This window comes from Vanessa atalanta, chromosome 21 (genome assembly GCF_905147765.1).
Source record: "Vanessa atalanta chromosome 21, ilVanAtal1.2, whole genome shotgun sequence".
Classification (NCBI taxonomy): Eukaryota; Metazoa; Arthropoda; class Insecta; order Lepidoptera; family Nymphalidae; genus Vanessa; species Vanessa atalanta.
Window position 1 is genome coordinate 5,673,883 of NC_061891.1, and position 20,005 is coordinate 5,693,887.

The following is a 20,005-nucleotide window of genomic DNA, read 5'->3' on the forward strand; positions in this document are numbered from 1 at the left end:
CCTTCTGTCTGAATGTGTTATTTCTTATATTAAAAAAAAAATGTTTGACACTATTCAACAGTTTAGGATGCGAATATCAAGACTCACATTTTATTACTAACCTATCCACAACATTGTATTATTTAACAACGTATCATTTCTTACATATCTGGTCAATATACTAAAAATATATATTTTTATTTCTTCATCATCTTTATTACTGATATTATAGATAATAATTTTCCCACAAACAAAGCTATGTTTTATAATTAGTTGTAACCACGAGTTTAGTTGTTATTTCAATTTTATTTGACATTTGTATGAACTTCAGTGACACTTGTAACTAACTTAACTCCGTAACAAATTGCTGGCACTTGTCTGATAAGTAACCACTATAAAATATACTCTTCAAAATAGTCATATTCAAACTGAAGTGAGGAGCGCGCGTATTTAGTGAGTTTTTTTTTTTAAATCTGTTACTCTATCCTCTTGAAAAATAAATACATTTATGTATTATGACAAAGGAGTAAATTTATAGAGCATTGTTATATAAATTGGAAACACACTAGAAATAAAAAAATATATAATCAAATGAATATTAGCTTAAGATCGGTTACCGGCATTTTTATTAGATAATCGGATCTTGAATTGTTTGAATGATAATATGATAGCCTTTGTTTTTACGATTGTTTATTGAAGATATATTTGAATACGAGTATGTCTTCATATATTTTTACCTATATATGTAATTGCTATTTTTTTTAAATGAACTAATAGTTAAAAGTAACAAGCACTTGCTGTTTTGTATGAATACTATATTATTTGAAAAAAGTGTGACAACGATGATTATTTATAATATTTTTCAAAATGTTAATTTTATATTATTAGACAATGGTGCAATTACACGAGGAAGATTTTGGTACGTTTAAAAATGAACCTGTGAAGAAATTTATATGGACTACGGATAGCGGGTTCTCAGTCTCCGTAATATCTTATGGAGCGATCATCCAATCAATTGAGGTAATTTAAATACGCACAAACAAACCCATCGGCAGCCGTCTGTGATATATTATGTACCCTACTAACCGTTTAATAAAGTCAAATCATAACGATCTAACTACCTAATAAAAGTAGTAACTATCAATGGGATCTTAATGTCTGTGATTTGTAGTATTTATCGAATATCTATTAATAAAATAATTAATATCCTTTAAAAACCTTAAGTATTCTCGTAGGTTCCAGACAAAAACGGCACTAACAGCGATGTAGTCTTGGGCTTTGACGATATCGATGGTTACGTAAATCGAAATTTGCCATATTTAGGCGCAACTGTTGGGAGGTGCGCAAACAGGATTGGTGGAGCAACTTTTGAAATAGACGGAAATACTTATTCATTGGCGAAGAACATTGGTCAGGACCATTTGCATGGAGGTTTAATTGGGTTTGACAAGGTGAGTCGTCGAATAACTTAATATTCTTCTTGCTTCTGTTTTTAAACTCAAATGCAATTAAAATTAAATTGCACCAAAATTGTCTATGTCTGAATCTTATTGTCTTTTTTTGAGTTATCAGTACGCATATCAGTAGTTTGAGGTATCAGGAGGCTATGTTAGAGTAGGTTCTATTCGGGATCTCACGTAAGATGCGAAAGCGATCCCGTGGCGCCCGCCGAAGATACAGAGAGGCTACCGCTGGCGTTTTAGTGGATAGTGGATTGAAAGTCGTGACTACTCGTTCTGGGCACCGGCGAGTCCCACATACTTCACCCATTTACGTGGGGAAAAGGCATAATGTTTTTTACAGTAAAAAAAAAGGCTGTAGTAATTTCTATATAGTGTAAACTGAACAAGACCAAGAACTAAATAGTTATAATTATACAACTCAAAAGCGGCCAAACAACTTTTCTTTTCTATTTTGTTTCTTTCTAACAGAAAATTATCCGACTATTCCAACCCGTGGAGGTAACGATATAAAAGCAGACCTTTATATAGGTACATTTTTGTCTATTAGGCTGAAAAATTTAAGAGCCGAAATGGCCCCTTAGCTAGAACTCGTCAATGTTAACCGTAGATTGAGGTGACAAACCTGGGCAAATACTACTGGTTTTTCTACATGAACTTCATTTTTTATTTTTTTTATTTTATATTTTATCACTTGCTCATTGGTGAAGGAAAGAACTGTAAGGAAAGCTGCATATGTCGGATACAAATCTTCCACATAAACATGTGCTCCACCACTGCGTCAACGCTCAACGCTCAAACAAACAGCACGGTTTAATTAGCTTTATAATTCTTCTAACGGAGAGGAGACTTCAGCCCAGAACTGGGATAATTACAGACTGTTACCTACTTTACTTTTTTGTTTACACGAAAAAGAAAATTTGCAACGATATTCCTCTGTTTCCAGGTCAACTGGAAGTCCACGGTTAACGGTAATAAGGTTGTTTTCAGCTACTTGTCCAAAGATGGCGCAGAAGGATACCCTGGTGATTTAGTTACCAATGTTATTTACGAAGTTAAAGACGACGATGTGCTGTACGTGGAATTTGTAGCAACTACCACTAAGAAGACCGTGGTCAACTTAACCAACCACTCGTATTTTAACCTCGCCGGTCACAATGCTGGTTCAGCTGAGATTTACAACCACATTATCAACATAAATGCTGATAGGTCAGTCGTTATATAGTATTAAGAGACTCGTAATAAAATTACTGAGTGGGACCAAGCGTATGACGCGTTTTGTCACTCTTACGCAACGCCATAAGATACACTACGTTAGAATTAATGTATTTTATGATAAAGAAGGTTACAGTGCAAAAGATTTATTTAAAAATAGAAATGTCTAAATTTTCGCCCGCCCTTTTTCCCGGGCTTTGCCCGAAAATGCTTCGAGAACTTGTAAAAAACTCTTCATCCCTACAAAAGGGCGATAAGTGGGTAAGTTTGCTTCGTAAAAAAATTCATCAAAATCGATTTAATCGGTTTAGCCATTAAATCATAACACACTAACAGACTATATTCTTATTAATAATATTAGTAAGTAAGATGAAAAGAAAATATTTCGATAGATTGTTATAACTTCATTATTAAAATGTTAGTATAACGTTATACAAATACATAATTAAACCTTTAAAGGGAAACTCTCAAGACAAACTTTTTATATTATTATTTTATGTTACGATTTTCTAGTATTCTCTTTGCTTATTATGAAAATCAGAAAATAAAAATCAAATTGGATTTGTTTGAATTTTTGGATTTAAGATTTGTTAAACGCGACATGCACAGGGCGCCAATTTTATTAACAAATTATTATCACTATATCGCAATAGAATCAAAACGTAATCGTTGCCGTTTAGCCAGTTTCTTATTCTACGATCACAACGACCCAGTTACGGATCGCATAACAGATATAAATAAGTCGTCATTGGCCCCTTAGCTGATTTTATATGATATTTTATAGCAAATATGTATAGGTACGCAGACGAGCAAATGGGCCACCTGATGGTAAGTGGTCATCTCCGCCCATAGACAATGGCGCTGTAAGAAATATAACCCATTTCTTACATCGCCTATCCAACCTGCGGGTTCAACATTGGGAACTAAGATGTTATTCCTTGTGCCTGTAGTTAGACACAACACAACAATATTGAGTACTGCTGTTTGGCGGTAGAATATTTGATGAGTGGGTAGCATCTACCCAAATGGGCTTACACAAAGCCCTACCACGAAGTAAACCTTCAAATTATACTTCGATAATTTAAATTTTTAAAGTCTCATTTGTCCTTCAAAGAAATTGAAGCCGTGATTTGATATGGAAGATATAGGTAATTTCCGAGTATGTAAATCAAGATTGTTCTTACAGAATTACCGAAACTACACCCGAGTCGATTCCAACCGGCCGTTTTATTAAAGTCGGAGGTACACCTTACGATCTCCGAGTTCCAACACGACTCGGTGACGCCATGAGAAGAGCGACTGACTTATATGACGATAACTTTTGCGTTACTTCCACTGGAAAACAGGTAATTTATAACCAGTTCAAAATAATGAAAATTAATATATGTCTAGTACCATAACAAAAATGTCGTTCACGTGGACGAACATACGCAGTGTGCGCCAAAAACAACTCATATTAGTTCCTAGTCTTTCGGTTGGATTGTTGGTTGGTTGGTTGGAGTGTTGGATAATTTGATCCACATGCATAGTGCATTATATACATAGTGCAGTACATAGAGCGTTCTATGTACTAAATTTAAAATAAACGCCAAAAAACTAAATTTCGTAAAACTTTCATCATTTACTCCCTAAGAGAAAAAATAATCATACAGCAAAGGTTTGTCTAGTAACAATGCTTACGATAACGTATTCAAAATTTTATTATAAAATATTTTAAATTTACAATTCAGCTTATTATACCTTAACAGGATATCAACTTCGTCTCAAGAGTCATCCATCCAGCCTCTGGAAGATACCTAGAAGTTTACAGCAACCAGCCTGGTGTCCAGTTGTACACCAGCAATTTCTTGCCATCACCTAATGAAGTGGCTCTGGTAGGGAAAGGGGGAGTTGGATACAGACGCCATGGAGCCTTCTGTCTTGAGACCCAAGATTATCCGGACGCGGTTCACCATGCTGGCTTCCCGAGTGCAATACTGATACCAGGAGAAATTTATAGACATAAAGTAAATTATCACTTTGGATCAGTTTCGGTGGATGAACCGCAAGTGGTTCTAAATTGATTCAGCCTAATTTTTGATAATAGTATTCATTGATTATGTTTTCAAGTTAAAGTTTAATTTGATTTAATTATGTCAGCATAAATATTAAATTTGTTATAAATTTTTTTTTTCATTTTCGTTATTTAATTAGGTACTCACGTTTTTCATTCCCTGAAGGAACATTTGCACTATCAAGCTCTTTGATAGTGCAAATGTTCATGAGGTGCAAATGTTCAGGTGATATTCGTTTTTCATCCGCCGAGCTTCGTGCTCATTTGACAACTATTATATTAATAAATGTGAGTTATTCCTGACTTGCCATAGACAATTCTGGTACTGGTTTCGGGAATTTTCCCATAACCGGCAATTTTGCTTCCGGAAAAGGCTAGGTTCCATCTTAAACCGATGTCTGTTTAATATTTTTTTTTATAATACAGGGAAAAATTGGTCACCTGATGGTAAGTGGTTACTACTGTCCATAGGCATTGTTGCTGTAAGAAATATTAACAATAATATTTGACATCGGGAAATGAGATTTTACGACCCTTAAAATTGGAAGACAACGACACTAAGTATTGTTGATCGGTGGTCGAATATATGATGAGTGATTGAGACCTATTCAGCCGGGCCTACACAAAACACTACCACGAAGTAAAATTGTGTAAAAATATTTAAAAAAAGAACGTCATATTGTCAAAACAAATTTATTTCCATTTAATTATCAACCAAAGCCACTGGAAAACTTATAATTAACATTAGAAGATTTTATTAATTAAATAACACATGCCTTAATTACATTTTAAATGCACCCACATAATAATATTTTTAAAGACAGTAAGATAAAGGCCTAAAGTATACAGTCTAAATTTATACATCTCCATATATATCAGCACAACTATATTCCACAGAATAAAAATGTTAATAATTTATAAAATACATTTTTATTAAACATGAGCAATTTTTGTAAATCATTAAAAAATGTTTTTTTTTTTTTTGTTGCACAAATTCTTGATATTTATTAATGAATTATACAGAATGTTGACTTCATAAATGCAAATTATAGCTAACTAAATTATGATGAAGGATTAATCGACAATTTTGATACAGAATCATCAAGGCCATTTTGTTGGTGATCTCCGTTCTGGCCGTTCTCCTTGATTTGTTCACCCCATGTTAAGTTAAGATCTTTCTTCATCCCGTCATCGAGAGGGGGGATGAGAGAACGAGGTAGGAGGAACGTAGATAAGTTAAATAAGTCCAAGAATACCTTGTACCGGTCACTGGTAAACAGAAATGTTATAATTAGTTACATCGAATACGAAATGCAGACTCTACCGAGAAGAACCAAGATTACAAGTAACTACGCTTATTTATCACTAAATAAAGAACATTATTTTTATGAAATAGATAGATGCAGGTTGCACACGATAAATATCATGGGCATCGATTATGAACATTGGCGTTGTAAGAAATAACCGCCATGAAATCGCCAAAAATGTTTCACTAATCTTGGGAAGCAAGGTATCCCTTGTGCCTGTAGTTAAAATAGCCAACTACCTGTTTAAACCGGAAAACAACAATCTCGGTATTGTTGTGTTCCGGTTTGAACAGTTTGAGCAGTATTATATTTCAGCGGTAGAATGTACGATGAGTTTGGGTGCACATCTTCCCAGGCTTACACCAAGCCCTACCACCGAGTAAACAATACCACTAACTCCTTTATCGTTTAAATATAAATATTGCGGTATAATAAGCCTTATTTATCAATTTAACTCTTATTAGGTATCTTTATTATTTAAACCTTATTTATAAAAGTTAACTCAATTTAAAAATATATTTGAATTATTTAATCTTACCTAAGCGTAGATCGTAGATACTGGTATCCCGAGGAACCGCCTGTTCCGAGCTGCTGGGAGCCAATCATGCGTTGAACCATTATCACGTGATTGTCTGCATCACGAATAGAATAATTAATTAAACATAACTGTTGATTGCAAAAAAAAGAAATCTTTTGTATGGCTATATCTTTAATGCTTTCAATTTTAAAGTTAAATAATATAGATTGTCGATAATCGATATTCGTTCTTGTTACGAACATGTCAAACTAGTTAAAAAGTAAAATTGTCTATGGGAACATCTCAATATCTATGATTAGTATCTATTATTTGACAGTCTGTCAAAATGTATAGGTTTTATGCTGGATACCTTTATAGCAATTATCGTTGTTATATCGTAAGAGATAATCAAGACTGAAGATTAATAGTAATAATAAAATACTTACAACGCCATTTCGTTATCAGGCTGTCCATGTCCATCAACAGAGTCAGCAGTTGATGCGGCTGAGAGAAGCGTGGCTCATCGCGGTAGAATGTAATCATGATAGCGCCTTGTAGTGCGCGATGTGAAAGCCTGGAAACGTTAAAAACAATTAAAGTTGTTATTCTTGGGTACAATTCTACAAATGTATAACGGATACGATATGATTATTTCTCACCAAAATATACCTCAGCTGGATCGTAAAGGGGGCAAATTCTACTGCTAAATTTATAACGGTTACAATATCATCCCGAGTCTATTCCGATCCAACTTCGACCGAACCGTAATTAGATCGCTATCAAATCGTAATCATACAAGTGACTATGTGGACAAGGACTATGATATTCATACAGTGGTTTCGATTCGATTCCGATAGTGTAACAATTTGTTAGTAGAATCGCCCTTGATCGTTTGTCAATCAATCTCTAAACTCAATTAGAATAATAAAAAATTACACCAAAGGGTGTATGTACACGTCTGTAGAAATTATAACAAAAGGATTTGTGACTGAAGACATGATGATAGTAGCTTGAGATTTATAACCTTATAAAAAATATAACTGCCTCGATGGTCGAGCGTCGAACTATTGATGCAGTAATATTGAAGTGATGACTTCTTATGTGAGGGTAAGCCGCTTCGTTACGTAACGCGTTACGGCGCCAGTCTATTTGGCTTTCCATTCTCTTACACATATGGCAGCGGTAGGCAGGCAATTTTATTAATAAACAAAAAAAAATCCTTAGATTATAATATTAATATACATAAAGTAATAACCTAAGTTTTTTTTCAAGTTAAACTATTTCAATATTGGACGAGACGCACGCGTATTTTTTTCTTTTTTGACATATCGGTGATGCCTGTTTGTACAATTTATTCAATAATTCTTATTTTTAGGTGATATTCCGATAACAAAACGTAGTGATGTATAAGCACGATCGATTATATCGATGGTTCCGTTAATTCAAATGATATTTATTATATTTTGGTTATTTATAAAGCAAGCTATAATACTCGGAACCCAATGTATTATAAATAAAAACAGTTGTATAAATATAAATTTATAAAATCAATTAATACACGATTTAAACATAATGTATACAGGTGTAGCATTGATTGTTATAAAGTGACCATAAAAATCAGTTTTGGATTTTTTGTTTCATTTATGTATCGCCTTATGTTGCAACTAAGAACTATTAAGGAGCAGAAACTGTATATGTACTTATAAGGTACTACTGTGTTTTTTTTTCAGGTTTTTCATATTTCGAATAATTGCATTTTAAGATAAATGTTGTGAAATTAAAGCCTGGTCGTTGAAAGAAAGCTTTCCTGGCAAGTGGGCAGTCTGTCTCAATATAAACTGTAGTATAAGTGTAGAGTTGGGATTGGTCATGCCTATAGTCGATAAAGGAATAAAGATAAACAACAATTCGCGTGGCATACGTAAATCTAAGGTAGATTTTGTATGCCACGCGATTGTCATCTATATTGTAAACTACTAAGTTCTTGACTGATATATATTGTTTTAATACAATACTGTCCCCCTTAACTAACGATAGAACTTCTAAAATTCCGATAACATTTTAGTCAACGTTTAAAACTCATTTTTTTTAATTCTCTTATTGAATATTATAGATTATTCAAGCTCTCGACCAATGATAATATAAATATATTATTAAAAATATTGTTAGCGCAAAATGGTATCATATTGTAAGCTGACATAAATATATAGTTTTAAATTGCATTATTCGTTAGTAGGGCAAATTATATATATTTATTCTTCCGTATTTTTCCATCTTATATATATATTTATCTTACCGTCTTTCTCCCCTCGAGCGTAGCGCGTCGTGAACAGCTGGGTCGAAGATGGATCGGTATATTTCCCGCCTGTTTTCAGCGTCCTGCAGACGATGACGACGCACCACTTCGTTGGGTTCACGCTTAAATGTTATAATTTACTGTATTTAAACATAATGATTACGTCTAGTAACAAAGCATTCGCTATAGAAACGACTTTTTTCAAAATTATCCGCTATACTTAATATCGACGATCGTCTATTCGTTTTAATGTTCTTCGATACATATTATATATTTATTTGTAATTTTTATTTGTTGAAAAAAATAACATACTATAAATTCGTAATGATGTATGTACGTAATATCTAAAGTCACGATTTGTAAACGGATTGTAAATAATTAGTCTGCATCAGTTAAATATTAAAAATTACAAATGTTACATTTTCAGTTTGCAAGAAATGGCTTTGGATATTTATATCTTTAATTAATAAAATGACAGTTGCAATATTTGAATTATATAAAATTCTGTAGAAGTATTTTACTTATAAAATAAACAACAACTGTTTCTTATACAATAATTGATTATTTTTAAATACCTAATGAGTGACACACTGAGAGAAATATTCTTGTTAAACCTACCATGGCATCTTCGATGTCACCTTTGATCAGCTTGTCTACAGCTGCCTGAAATTTACCCCAGAAGTTGAACCCATAGGTATTAAGACCAGGCGTCCGTTCCAGCCATCGTTCTATAAGTGCAAGAAGCGCGGGCTCTTCTTCAGACCTGATAAATGAAAAAAATGTTTAATGAGATAATTAGTATGATATGGGATACCCCCAATTATTAATTATATCTAAACGAATATTATTGTCTATGTCTTTATTATTAATATCAGGAAAACAGCAGTGCTGTAATGTAATGTAACTCATTACGTATCTCACTCGTGAAATTCTGATAAGTCACACACGGTGATACGCTGTTTTACGATACGTTTATTTTTTTAATGTTTATTCCACCTGATGGAAAGTGGTAGTGGAGTCCAAACGCAAAGCCGACCAGTACATTCAGCCGCCCGCTATGCCGGCCCGCAAGATGCTTCTTCACGCCTCGTTTTATGGATAACAGGTTATAAGAAACACGTGTGCTGATCGAGAGGCTATTTTTTAGCGGTGTGACAAAGAAAAGTGTTGTCAAAAGTTTCTTCTTGTGTGATAGAATTAATGTCACAGTTAGGCGGCGACTTCGAGAGCCAGCTAGTGTAGACTCGTAGGGAAAGGTGGAATTTCAAGGAATATTTCCTCAGAGCACTCACCGCTACTACTGTAAATAGTAACCGCTCAGCGTCACTATCTCTAGACGCAATTGGAAAGGTTCGAAAAGACCTTATATGATATTGACCGTACTTAATAATTACTACTATTGAACATTATACAGACAATGTCATATATTACTTTCAGACAGTCTATAGGCTCACATTCATGTAATTAGTTTGGAAGGCACATCCGATACGATTGGATAAGGTACAATCACGGAACCCAACTGCTTTATTTCCTTTCCGAAGCACGGGAATAGAAACGATTTTTCAACTTCAGAAGTCCAGGTTGATATTGAGAATTTCTCCTCAGAAAACTCTATTAACTTATAGTGGCCCAACCCAGGACTAGAAACCCTTTATAAACTAGACCAACGGAACAGTTGAAGATATTTTATACTTATGTAATGATTCCATGGCTTCAGGGTCATCTCCGAACACAGTTTGGTAATTTTGATTGTATTTAACACGTAGAGCTTGCTTTAGACCCAACTGAAACAAATAATTGAACTTAGATTGAAGGCGAGAAAAGTCAAAACAAAATGCATTGATAGTATAATTTCGCAAACATTGTAATTACTTATATTTAAAAATAATATACTATAATTTATATCATTTGTAATAATTCGACGTTTTTGAACTAAAACATTACTTTGAAGTATTGTGCTATTTACAATGTTTTAAAATTAATTAAAAGAGACATTGTTTTGTACATTTTAGTAAGGTAAATTGTAAAGTAAATTGTTGTGCTAAGCGCATCAATCACACCATGCGCTTCAACCACTTGTTTGTTTGTAGAGACTTGTTTCAGCCAGAATTTAATACATTACTGCCGTCTGTCGTCTCGTAAAGTGACCGAGTAGCACTTCTATTCCGACAACGCCAAAAACATTCTCATAGGCGATAACCTTAAGACGTTCGAATCATCGAGTTAATTTGGACTCGGTTCTCACTATCAATGACGCTGCTGTAGCCAGTAGCGCAACGACGATACAAAATTTGCTTAAAATGTATCTTTATATGTATGTAGCAAGACAATGATTGCGTCTCGTCTATGAAATTGATTATCCAATATACTTACTTTATTTTCCAGTAGCCGAAATTGTAGACTTTGGAATCCAGACGCCGGTCGTAAATAGTTCCTGAAGTCCATAAAGTCTAATGGCGTCATAGTCTCTAAGATCATTACTTGGTCGACTAGAAGCTGCAAGAAAATAATATTGTACAACAACCATATTTACTATTGATAATGATTAGACGCCCGAACACTATATGTGAGTGGGGTCCTTTATTGTACTACATTTTTTCTCTAAGGAAAAATTAAATGAGAGTCAAAAATAATATTAATTGAGGAGCGCTTAGTCGTTATCTATTGATACCACTTAAAATACTTATTTATAAAAATATTGAACTGATGTATTGTAATTACCTATTCTGAAAATTTTAAACTAGCTACCCGTCTCAGCTTCGCATGCGTAGAAAGACATTTATGTCGAAGGAAAAACATACGCCTAAAATCTCATATTATTTTGGGTCAAAAATCTTCCCGAGCTTACGCGGAACAATTTACTAAATTTTCATCACAAACGCATCAATGGCTTAGGAACGCATAAAGGACAAACGTAAAACATTCTTGTATAATATTTATTTATATAAATTTAAATATACATAATAAATAAATAATATCACATCCAATGACAGTCTACAGTTAGATGAATACGAATTTTTCAATGCCTTTTACTTGTCTCTCTGGTCATAGTTTTAAGCAAGTGAAGGTCAAAAGTAAGGGATTTAAATAAATTAAAAAATTGAAAAATATTAACATGTTTTCTATACTCTATAACAAAATAACAATAATGTTAATTAATCATTAATTTCATCATCGTCACGATAGTCATCAATAATATCAGAACGTCACTAGTTACGACTGGTTTATCAATAAAAAGTGATGCGACTCCGAGTGCCGGGTCGGATGTCATGGCTCTAAGCGTTGTATTATCAGGCCTATGCGTAATTTAATAAGTAAACAATATAATAATTTACAATGAATGCGTGAAATACGAATGTACGATCATTTTATGTGATAGGTGATATTATTAAGTTTAATAATAAGATTAATAATTTTATTATTAACATTGTTCAGACTTATTGCTATCATGTCAAATTTATTATTTCAAACATGGAAATAATTTAATCTGAAATAAGAAGTAGAAGTTTATTTTCGATTTATATTTTCTATACTATTTTAGAATAGGTTATGTTATGGTTTGGTTGGTTTTATTATATGTATTTTATATACAGACTTATGTGTCTGTTACAATTTTTTACTTTACGGTCTTTATATTCGCTTTGCTATTTCGCTCGGATACTTGTGAATTTAAAAATAAATACACATAAGTATATATTGTACAAATATAAGGAGAGGCTTAGGTATTCTTTGTCCATTATTGCACTACCGACAATCTGTAGGATATACAAAATTTCATGACGATCGTTTGAGTAGCTATGACGTATAAGCCTAACAAATAAACGGACATTTTTTAAATTTCGTCTTTGAGTTGCAGCCGTTTATTCCGTTGTGAGGTTTACATGGATATTTAATCCATACCACTTTTTTTTTTAAAATCTTTTTCTGTTTCTTGCTTATTCAGCTTGTTCAGCTGAAGAAAAAAAATGAATTGAATGTGTGAATGGAGTTTAATTGATAGTCTAAGTATTTGGCAAAATGATTTATATAGAGGCTTTAACAAAATGTACTCTGATAGACACGATAATAAACAGTTGTTTATCAGTCATTCGGAAGTTGAATGTTAATTATATTATGAAGAAAACATCTAATAAATACATAAGATATAATCTGTTACTGATAAATAGGTATGTTTATGTTCGTGAATGTTTTTTTTTCATGTCCCTTAAATTCGTAATTACAGATATACATAATATTAGTACGCTGCGTGGTTAGTTGTACGTCCAGTTTTGCATGGTTAGAATACGTTTTGTCTTCATTTTTCTGTTGCCGGAAGGCAGAAACATATTGAAACTGTTTATCTATAAAACGTTTAGTAAGGCCGCAGTTATAAGGGTGGAACAGAAATACAATCAACCTTTAAAAGAGAGTATAGACAACGAATGAGAGAAAGTTTGTTACCTTTAATATTAAGACTATTCGGTTAAGACGTTTCAAAATCTCCATAGTGTGGCTTTCGTCTAATCCTTCTACGTCTAGTAATGATCTCACGGAGTCCACTTCAAATATTATCTGTTTAAACCATAGTTCATATGCTGAAACATTGTATTAAATAGATTAGTTAATATTACAAAACAAATATCTGAATGTCAATATCACCAGGTCTTGTATTAAGTTTAACATTTTGTATTTTATTCATAACTAGCTCTGCCCGCGACTTCGTGCGCGTTGTTTGAATTTAAGTTATTTGGATATTGTAGCGTGATTTTATTTTTTTTCTATACCTATATAATTCTAAAATAAAAGTAGCCTAAGTTACTCCTTATCACATCCTCTATCTGCCAGTGAAAGTCCCGTCGAAATCGGTTCCAGAGATTAGCCGGAACAAACAGACAGACAGACAAAAATTGTAAAAAATGTTATTTTGGTATATGTACCGTGTATACATATGCATTTAGTTAAAATGGGTTATTTTAATATTACAAACAGACACTCCAATTTTATTATATGTATATTATTTTAACTAAAAGCCCGTACTCCTCTCCTAATTAGGACAAAAATTTGAAGTTTATTCCTCTACGCTATTCCAATGTGGATTACGGGATGGATAGTTGACACACATGTGGCAGAATTTCATCTTATAAGTACAGCAGGTTATTCTTCTAAGCTTTCAACTTCAACTGAAAAACTTTAACTGACTAATATACACCGGTTGTTGCAAAAATGTTGTGTAAAATATGTACAAAATTCCGGTTGGCTCACTTTCATCCCTGCCTTTTAGTTCTGTGGTATTAATTTCATATTTTAACTTTGAATTAGGAAATAATAGTTTCAAAAAAAAAAAAAAAATACTATTATATATATTTTGTTACCTTGATGTGTCACAATAAACAGATGTTCATCGTGCACAGGTTTCGATGATTCGGCGCTGAGCATTCTCTGAGCGCTGAGCAATTTATCAAGCATCAGGTACTCTCCGTAAAGCATACCTGCCTCATTACCGAGGTGGTTACCTTCTTGCCCTGCTTCATCTATTATCGATCTAAAACGAATACAAAATTAAATGAACATATAATATAATCATCGTAATATCGACGACCTCCGTGCACGAGTGTGTACATTTTTTTTTCGCGAGGTTTTCATGGGTACGCCACTCCGAGCGATTCCCGGCCAAGACGACGTAGAAAAGATATTTAGTTTTCTATGTTGTCTTGGGTCTGGGTGTATGTGGTACCGTCGTTACTTCTGATTTACCATAACACAAGTGCGTTAGCTACTTACATTGGGATCAGAGTAATGTAGTTTATGTTGTCCAATATTTATTATTAGTAATAACTTTTAATTTTCAAATCTTCATTTACTTTATGTAGACCGGTATGCACAAGAAATAAACATGTCATTTTAATAACTTACATAAGTACCGATGCATACCAATTAAACATGATAATTAACAACTGTTAAAAATTAAGAGCTAAACATAAATAGTAAAATGTATCTCAGTAGACTTCGCTGAAGTAAAGTCTCTGTAATAAATAATGGTGCGTCACGATGTCGTTTTCGGAGCGGTGGCATGGTACTTTATTTTCATTAGCATTCATTTTGATTAATACAAATATTAAAATATATATATTCAAGAATCTTATACTAATAATTAATTATAGACATGTGTTACGGTCTTGATTTATTGCGTGATAATAACTAAAGCGCGTGATTCATGTTGTGATAAAAAGTTACTATATTCAAATTGCTTAATACCATTGAATTGTAGAATTTAAATTTTATATATAGTTAAGACCTTAATGTTACAATTTCATAAATATAATAAAAAAAAAAGTAAATATTATAAGTATTCATTAAAAAATATATTAGACAGTTATCAAATAATGGTGAAATAAAAGTTGTAAATCGTACCGCTTATAAAAAATAGTCGTACGCAACTGGTTTAAGAGTAACTCGTGCTTATGATATTAACCTCTCTGTTATTCGGATTAAAATCTCATTATCTATTGTCAAGACGAATTATTAATGGTACCTATATATATATAAAAAAAAAACAAGTTAGTATTAAAATACATTACTTCGAAAATATTAATCTTTAGGATTGATATCTGACGTTTTGCCGTCTAAATAATATTATTATGATAAAACTAAAATTTGAGTGTTTTCGTTATGGATAATAACAGTAATGAGCAAACAATTTAACAGATTTTCTTTTCTTTTTGCCCATTCAAAAGGGCTATAATGCAGAACTATAATTTACAGGAACAATAAGGAAGAAAAATAAAGGATTCGTATTGGTTTGAAGTTTAATGAAGAATATTTGCATGCTCTTAAGTTGAATAACTATGTTTTATTTTTCGATTTGTTTCAATCATTATATGGGTGGATTATGGGTGCAGAATCTATAGCGTATATATTTTCTATAGTGTGCCTGAACTCATTCCTTATTTGTCCATTCGGTTTTGTTCCATCGGATTATGAGAGCGCAGCTGTGTGCTCTATTCCAACCATAATAGGAGAACAGCCAAATAAACAACATTTGACTGCAAATTGACGCGATATAATTGGTCGAGAGCTTGATTAATCTATGATATTCACTATGGATTTGTAAAAAAAATGGCGTTTTGAACGTCGACGAAACTGCTATCGGAATTTTGGATGTAAAATTAAAGTGGAAATAAGTAGTTAAGTGCAATAGTGTTCAATTATAAATGAAGATATATTTATCATAAATTCTTAGTGAAATAAGTAAATCTAAGGTTTGTTTATCTTTTTTCCTACTTACATTGGAATAGGCTATAGCTAGTCTCTCTTGTGAATAGCCATCGTGGCCGAAGTCGGTTAGGATGACATCAAATAATTCGATAGATAAACACGTATGTCACTTAAAAAAGGTATCCAATATATAAAACACATCGTTACTCATATTTTATTTAATTATCTACAAAATTTAAATATCTATTTATTTTTTGGTTCATTCGAAAACTTGTTACATCCTTATCGAAATCAACTTTAACCGAAATGTTTAACAAAAACGTTATTGAAACTCGTTCGATTGCTTCATAAAAACTGGTTTGAATACTATCTCAAATAATAAGTGTATGATAATTGTATAATGTTACAAATAAACACTATTTGTACAATCGCGTGTCTTGCATATTAGTTTTCTTTTTTTTTAGTTTTAAATTTAAAGATAAATGAAATGAAATGAATTGTCAAATTGATGTTAACTACGCGCTTTAAATTCGATCAAAATAATTCGAATTTTAATGTTTTTTTCTTTTTTTTTTAAATTTGGTAAATTAGAGCTCTATGTGTAATTTGCGCAAATTATATTGGGATGTATCTTGATTAAAATTTTTAGAAAACCGTTATAGATCGAAGGATTATTTGTAAACAATTTTTGGGAGACATGATTTTAGTAAATTGTTTCTATGTACCTACCTACATAGAAACGCCTAGCAAACCTAACCTAACACACATACCTATGTGTGTTAGTCTTTGTATGTATGTATGTTTAACTGACAAAATAATTATACGATATTGTCTTTTCAAAATTGTTATTCTCACTCTCCTTATTATTAATAATCACTAAGAGAATGAAGTAAGATGTTGTGATCCCAGTGTCTGTAGTTAAAGCATCCCTCAAACCGAAATACAATAATACTAAGTATTGCTTATTATTATTACGTAGCCACACGGGCTTGCACAAAGCCCTACCAGCAAGTATATAAGTCTGGCAAGCATCAAGTATAAACGGACCGCGCGTTTCAGTTCCAAAACGTCACATGACATTCTGAACGCGCGCGGATAATAAAAGTCATTCGATTTACCTTAAAAAAATAACATTATCGTTTCTATCAGTTTATACCCTTAAACAGTGTCTAAAATTTGCGATTTAGAGAAATATGCGTAATGTTTTCTATAAAATTAAATAAATTGAAGCTAACTCACTAGACTTACTAACTTAGAAGACTTTTCTTCTAAGTTCGTTTATGGCGGATTTATAAAAGACAAAAAATTAATGGATAAATTGCGGGTTTGAGTGTAAAATAAATAAAATGTGAATCGTTTTTCTTACAATAATAACGACTAAATTGTGTTTGTATTATATCTGTATTATTTATTTAATAAATATTCAAATAATTAAAATATATATTGTACAAAGTAGTTTTGTCAGCACGATACTGAATTAAATATCTGGTTATTTTATATATTTATTACAATACATACTTCGGTATCTTATTTTTTCCTGGCAGAATTTTGACTATTAACAATTATGGAATAATATTAAAACGTAATACTGTTTTAGCTGTTTTTTATTTATATTAATTTGATACATATATGTATATATATATGTATATTTATATATACGTTTTGTGACGTCTTGAAATGTATATACTTATTTGTGTTATACAACCTATTACTGTTAGTCTAATAAGCAGGTTTAGAGCCTACAAGACGCTCCAATGTGTGTGCTCCATGTGGCAGAATCGCACACGACGAATGACACGAATTTTTATATTTCATCTCAAAGCACTTTACTTGGTGGAAGGGCTTTGTGCAAGCCTGTTTGGGTAAGTACCATCCTACCAAATGGTGGCTAACAGCTGTTGAATGTACGAATGAGCGACAAACTTTTGGATAGCGTTTTTTTTTTATTAGTTTGTTATTTACAAACTATAAATAACAAATATATTAATAACAGATTACTTGGTGGTAGGGCTTTGTGTTGAGTAGGTACCACCCACTCATCAGATATTCTACCGCTAAACAGCAGTACTGAGTTATGTTCCGGTATGAAGGGTGAATGACTCATTGTAACTACAGAAACAAAGGACATAAGATCTTAGTTCCCAAGGTTGAACCCAACCTGCAGGTTGGGGGCGCATTGGCGATGTGAGAATTGGTGGCCCATTACTCGTCAGCCTACTTATAGCATAGAAAATACGAAATGAATTATAAACTCAAATTGAGTACAATAATATTGAATTGTCATCAATGGTGATCGCCTGAGTTTGAATCCGGACTCATCAGCTAAGGTTCACATTTCTGATGACTAGGCCATTTCGGCTTTTTATGTTTTAAAGTTAAACACAATAAATAAATCCGATCGCTTTTCGAAATCAGGATTTCTCTTATTTGAAGAATTAACATTACTTATCTAGCTAGTAATTCTCAAATATTAGGAACTCACTTTTTTTTAAACTAATTATTCTTGTAAAATATGTCAAAAATATTGAGATGCTATCCTACCCTTTTTGGGTTCTGTCTCTGACATTAATTATTACAAATGAAAACTTGCATTTCTATCTGCTAAGTAGAAAAAAGTCTGGCTTCTAGCGATATTATTTTATGGTTTTGTTTTTTCTTTATAATAAATTATAGCTTGTGTTTATTATTTTTTATTTAATTCTGAAACCTTAATCATCGGCTCTTTTAATTGAAGTAAAAACATTGATTGATTATTATTTTTATACCTTTAGTTTGTGTTAATAAAATTATCAAACCGATATTAGTAATAAAAAAATACAGAACACAGATATTATAATAATCCATAGTTGGTTTACAACTGAATTAACTAAATCGTGGTCGAAAAGGCATTTATATATTTTTCCTTTATATTTTATATGTCTTGTGTTTTATTTTAAATTAAAATATCTTTTCACTTATATTCAGATAAGAGGCAACAATATTTACATCATTGCCAAAAACTAACAATTAAAAAATTTACTAACCTCATAGGACAGGCCATTATTAAATATCGAAACTTTCGAAAAAGTAATGTCAAATAAATAAAATGTTCCAAATTTAAAATCACGTGGCACAACACAACGATGCACACGCGCAATCCCTGCGCGATTTCACTTGAAACTAAAGTATAAGCATTTAATACTCGATTCTCGAATGTCCAATAGTGATGGATGTTTTTACATGCATCAACGCCGATTTCATCAGTCTGCAATACCAGCACTAGTAAATTAGTTCACTGTCAGATTTTTTATCCGAAACGAGTTTTTATCGTAGATATTAGTTATAATATGTAGAGTTGATAAACACCTTCGTATGATTAGAACTGTTCTACAACAGTGAAACTTCACAAACGAAAGATAAAAAAGACGTAAAAAATATTTGAACGCCGATACTTGAATAAATTAAATCTTTAACAAGATTTATAATGTGCCTTCAGTTATCATAAATTAGGATAAGGTATTTTAATTCAGTTCAAAATGTGTGTCTTTACCTATTTACGATTCAGACTATTAAAAAATAATACAGTAGGTAGTTAAAATAATAATCATAACGCTCACATTCCGCTGACATCAGGAAAGCACAAACAATGGAATATGGGATTTCCATTTTTATTCATTTCAGAATTAATATAATTTTTAATCAGACTTCTGGAAGCCTTTTTAGTAAAAGTTGTTTTTTTTTTTAAATTAATATTTTTTAAATATAAAAAAGTAATAATTTTAAATAGATAAAATTTCTTTTTAAAAATACTTTCGTCGGCCGTGTTTAACTCGCATGGGTATATATATTTAAATATATGAAAAATTTAAATAATTAAATAAGGTAGTACGAAATGTTAAAGAATCGTTCAATTGTAATATTGTGTACAGGTTACCTTACTAACGAGGCACCATTAGAGTGTAAGATAAATAAAAAGATCTCATAAAAAAACGTTCGTTCTCAGAA

At 32.0% G+C, this 20,005-nt stretch overlaps 2 protein-coding genes across 3 annotated transcripts; one reads left to right on the forward strand and one right to left on the reverse strand.

The window, feature by feature from the left end:
- The first annotated feature begins 360 nt into the window (after positions 1-360).
- LOC125072289 (galactose mutarotase-like) lies at positions 361-4,816 on the forward strand. 2 transcript variants are annotated; one of them, XM_047682855.1, is made up of 6 exons: positions 361-432; positions 868-999; positions 1,215-1,430; positions 2,386-2,648; positions 3,841-4,000; positions 4,403-4,816. In XM_047682855.1, the coding sequence occupies exons 2-6, from the start codon at positions 871-873 to the stop codon at positions 4,715-4,717; spliced, it is 1,083 nt and encodes a 360-aa protein (XP_047538811.1). In that variant the 5' UTR covers positions 361-432; positions 868-870; the 3' UTR covers positions 4,718-4,816. The 2 variants fall into 2 exon arrangements, with proteins under 2 accessions (XP_047538811.1, XP_047538812.1); XM_047682856.1 differs by lacking the exon at positions 361-432 and adding an exon at positions 671-694.
- An 877-nt stretch (positions 4,817-5,693) lies between these two features.
- LOC125072270 (tryptophan 2,3-dioxygenase) lies at positions 5,694-19,194 on the reverse strand. Its single transcript, XM_047682820.1, has 10 exons — positions 19,045-19,194; positions 14,179-14,348; positions 13,268-13,401; positions 11,201-11,323; positions 10,520-10,611; positions 9,446-9,590; positions 8,828-8,949; positions 6,978-7,105; positions 6,553-6,646; positions 5,694-5,976 (listed from the first exon to the last, which is right to left on the reverse strand). Exons 1-10 carry the CDS (start codon positions 19,059-19,061, stop codon positions 5,769-5,771), a joined length of 1,233 nt encoding a protein of 410 aa, XP_047538776.1. The 5' UTR covers positions 19,062-19,194; the 3' UTR covers positions 5,694-5,768.
- Positions 19,195-20,005: the final 811 nt, after the last annotated feature.

Bases quoted from the DNA above. Each gene is read 5' to 3' on its own strand.
- LOC125072289 (XM_047682855.1), top strand. From the start codon at position 871: ATGGTGCAATTACACGAGGAAGATTTTGGTACGTTTAAAAATGAACCT. The intron at 1,431-2,385 runs GTGAGTCGTCGA...CTCTGTTTCCAG, and splicing joins GTTTAATTGGGTTTGACAAG to GTCAACTGGAAGTCCACGGT. The intron at 4,001-4,402 runs GTAATTTATAAC...ATACCTTAACAG, and splicing joins TTACTTCCACTGGAAAACAG to GATATCAACTTCGTCTCAAG.
- LOC125072270 (XM_047682820.1), bottom strand. The intron at 7,106-8,827 runs GTAAGATAAATA...TAACGTTTCCAG, and splicing joins CGCTCGAGGGGAGAAAGACG to GCTTTCACATCGCGCACTAC. The intron at 6,647-6,977 runs GTAAGTATTTTA...TTCGTGATGCAG, and splicing joins CCTGATAACGAAATGGCGTT to ACAATCACGTGATAATGGTT.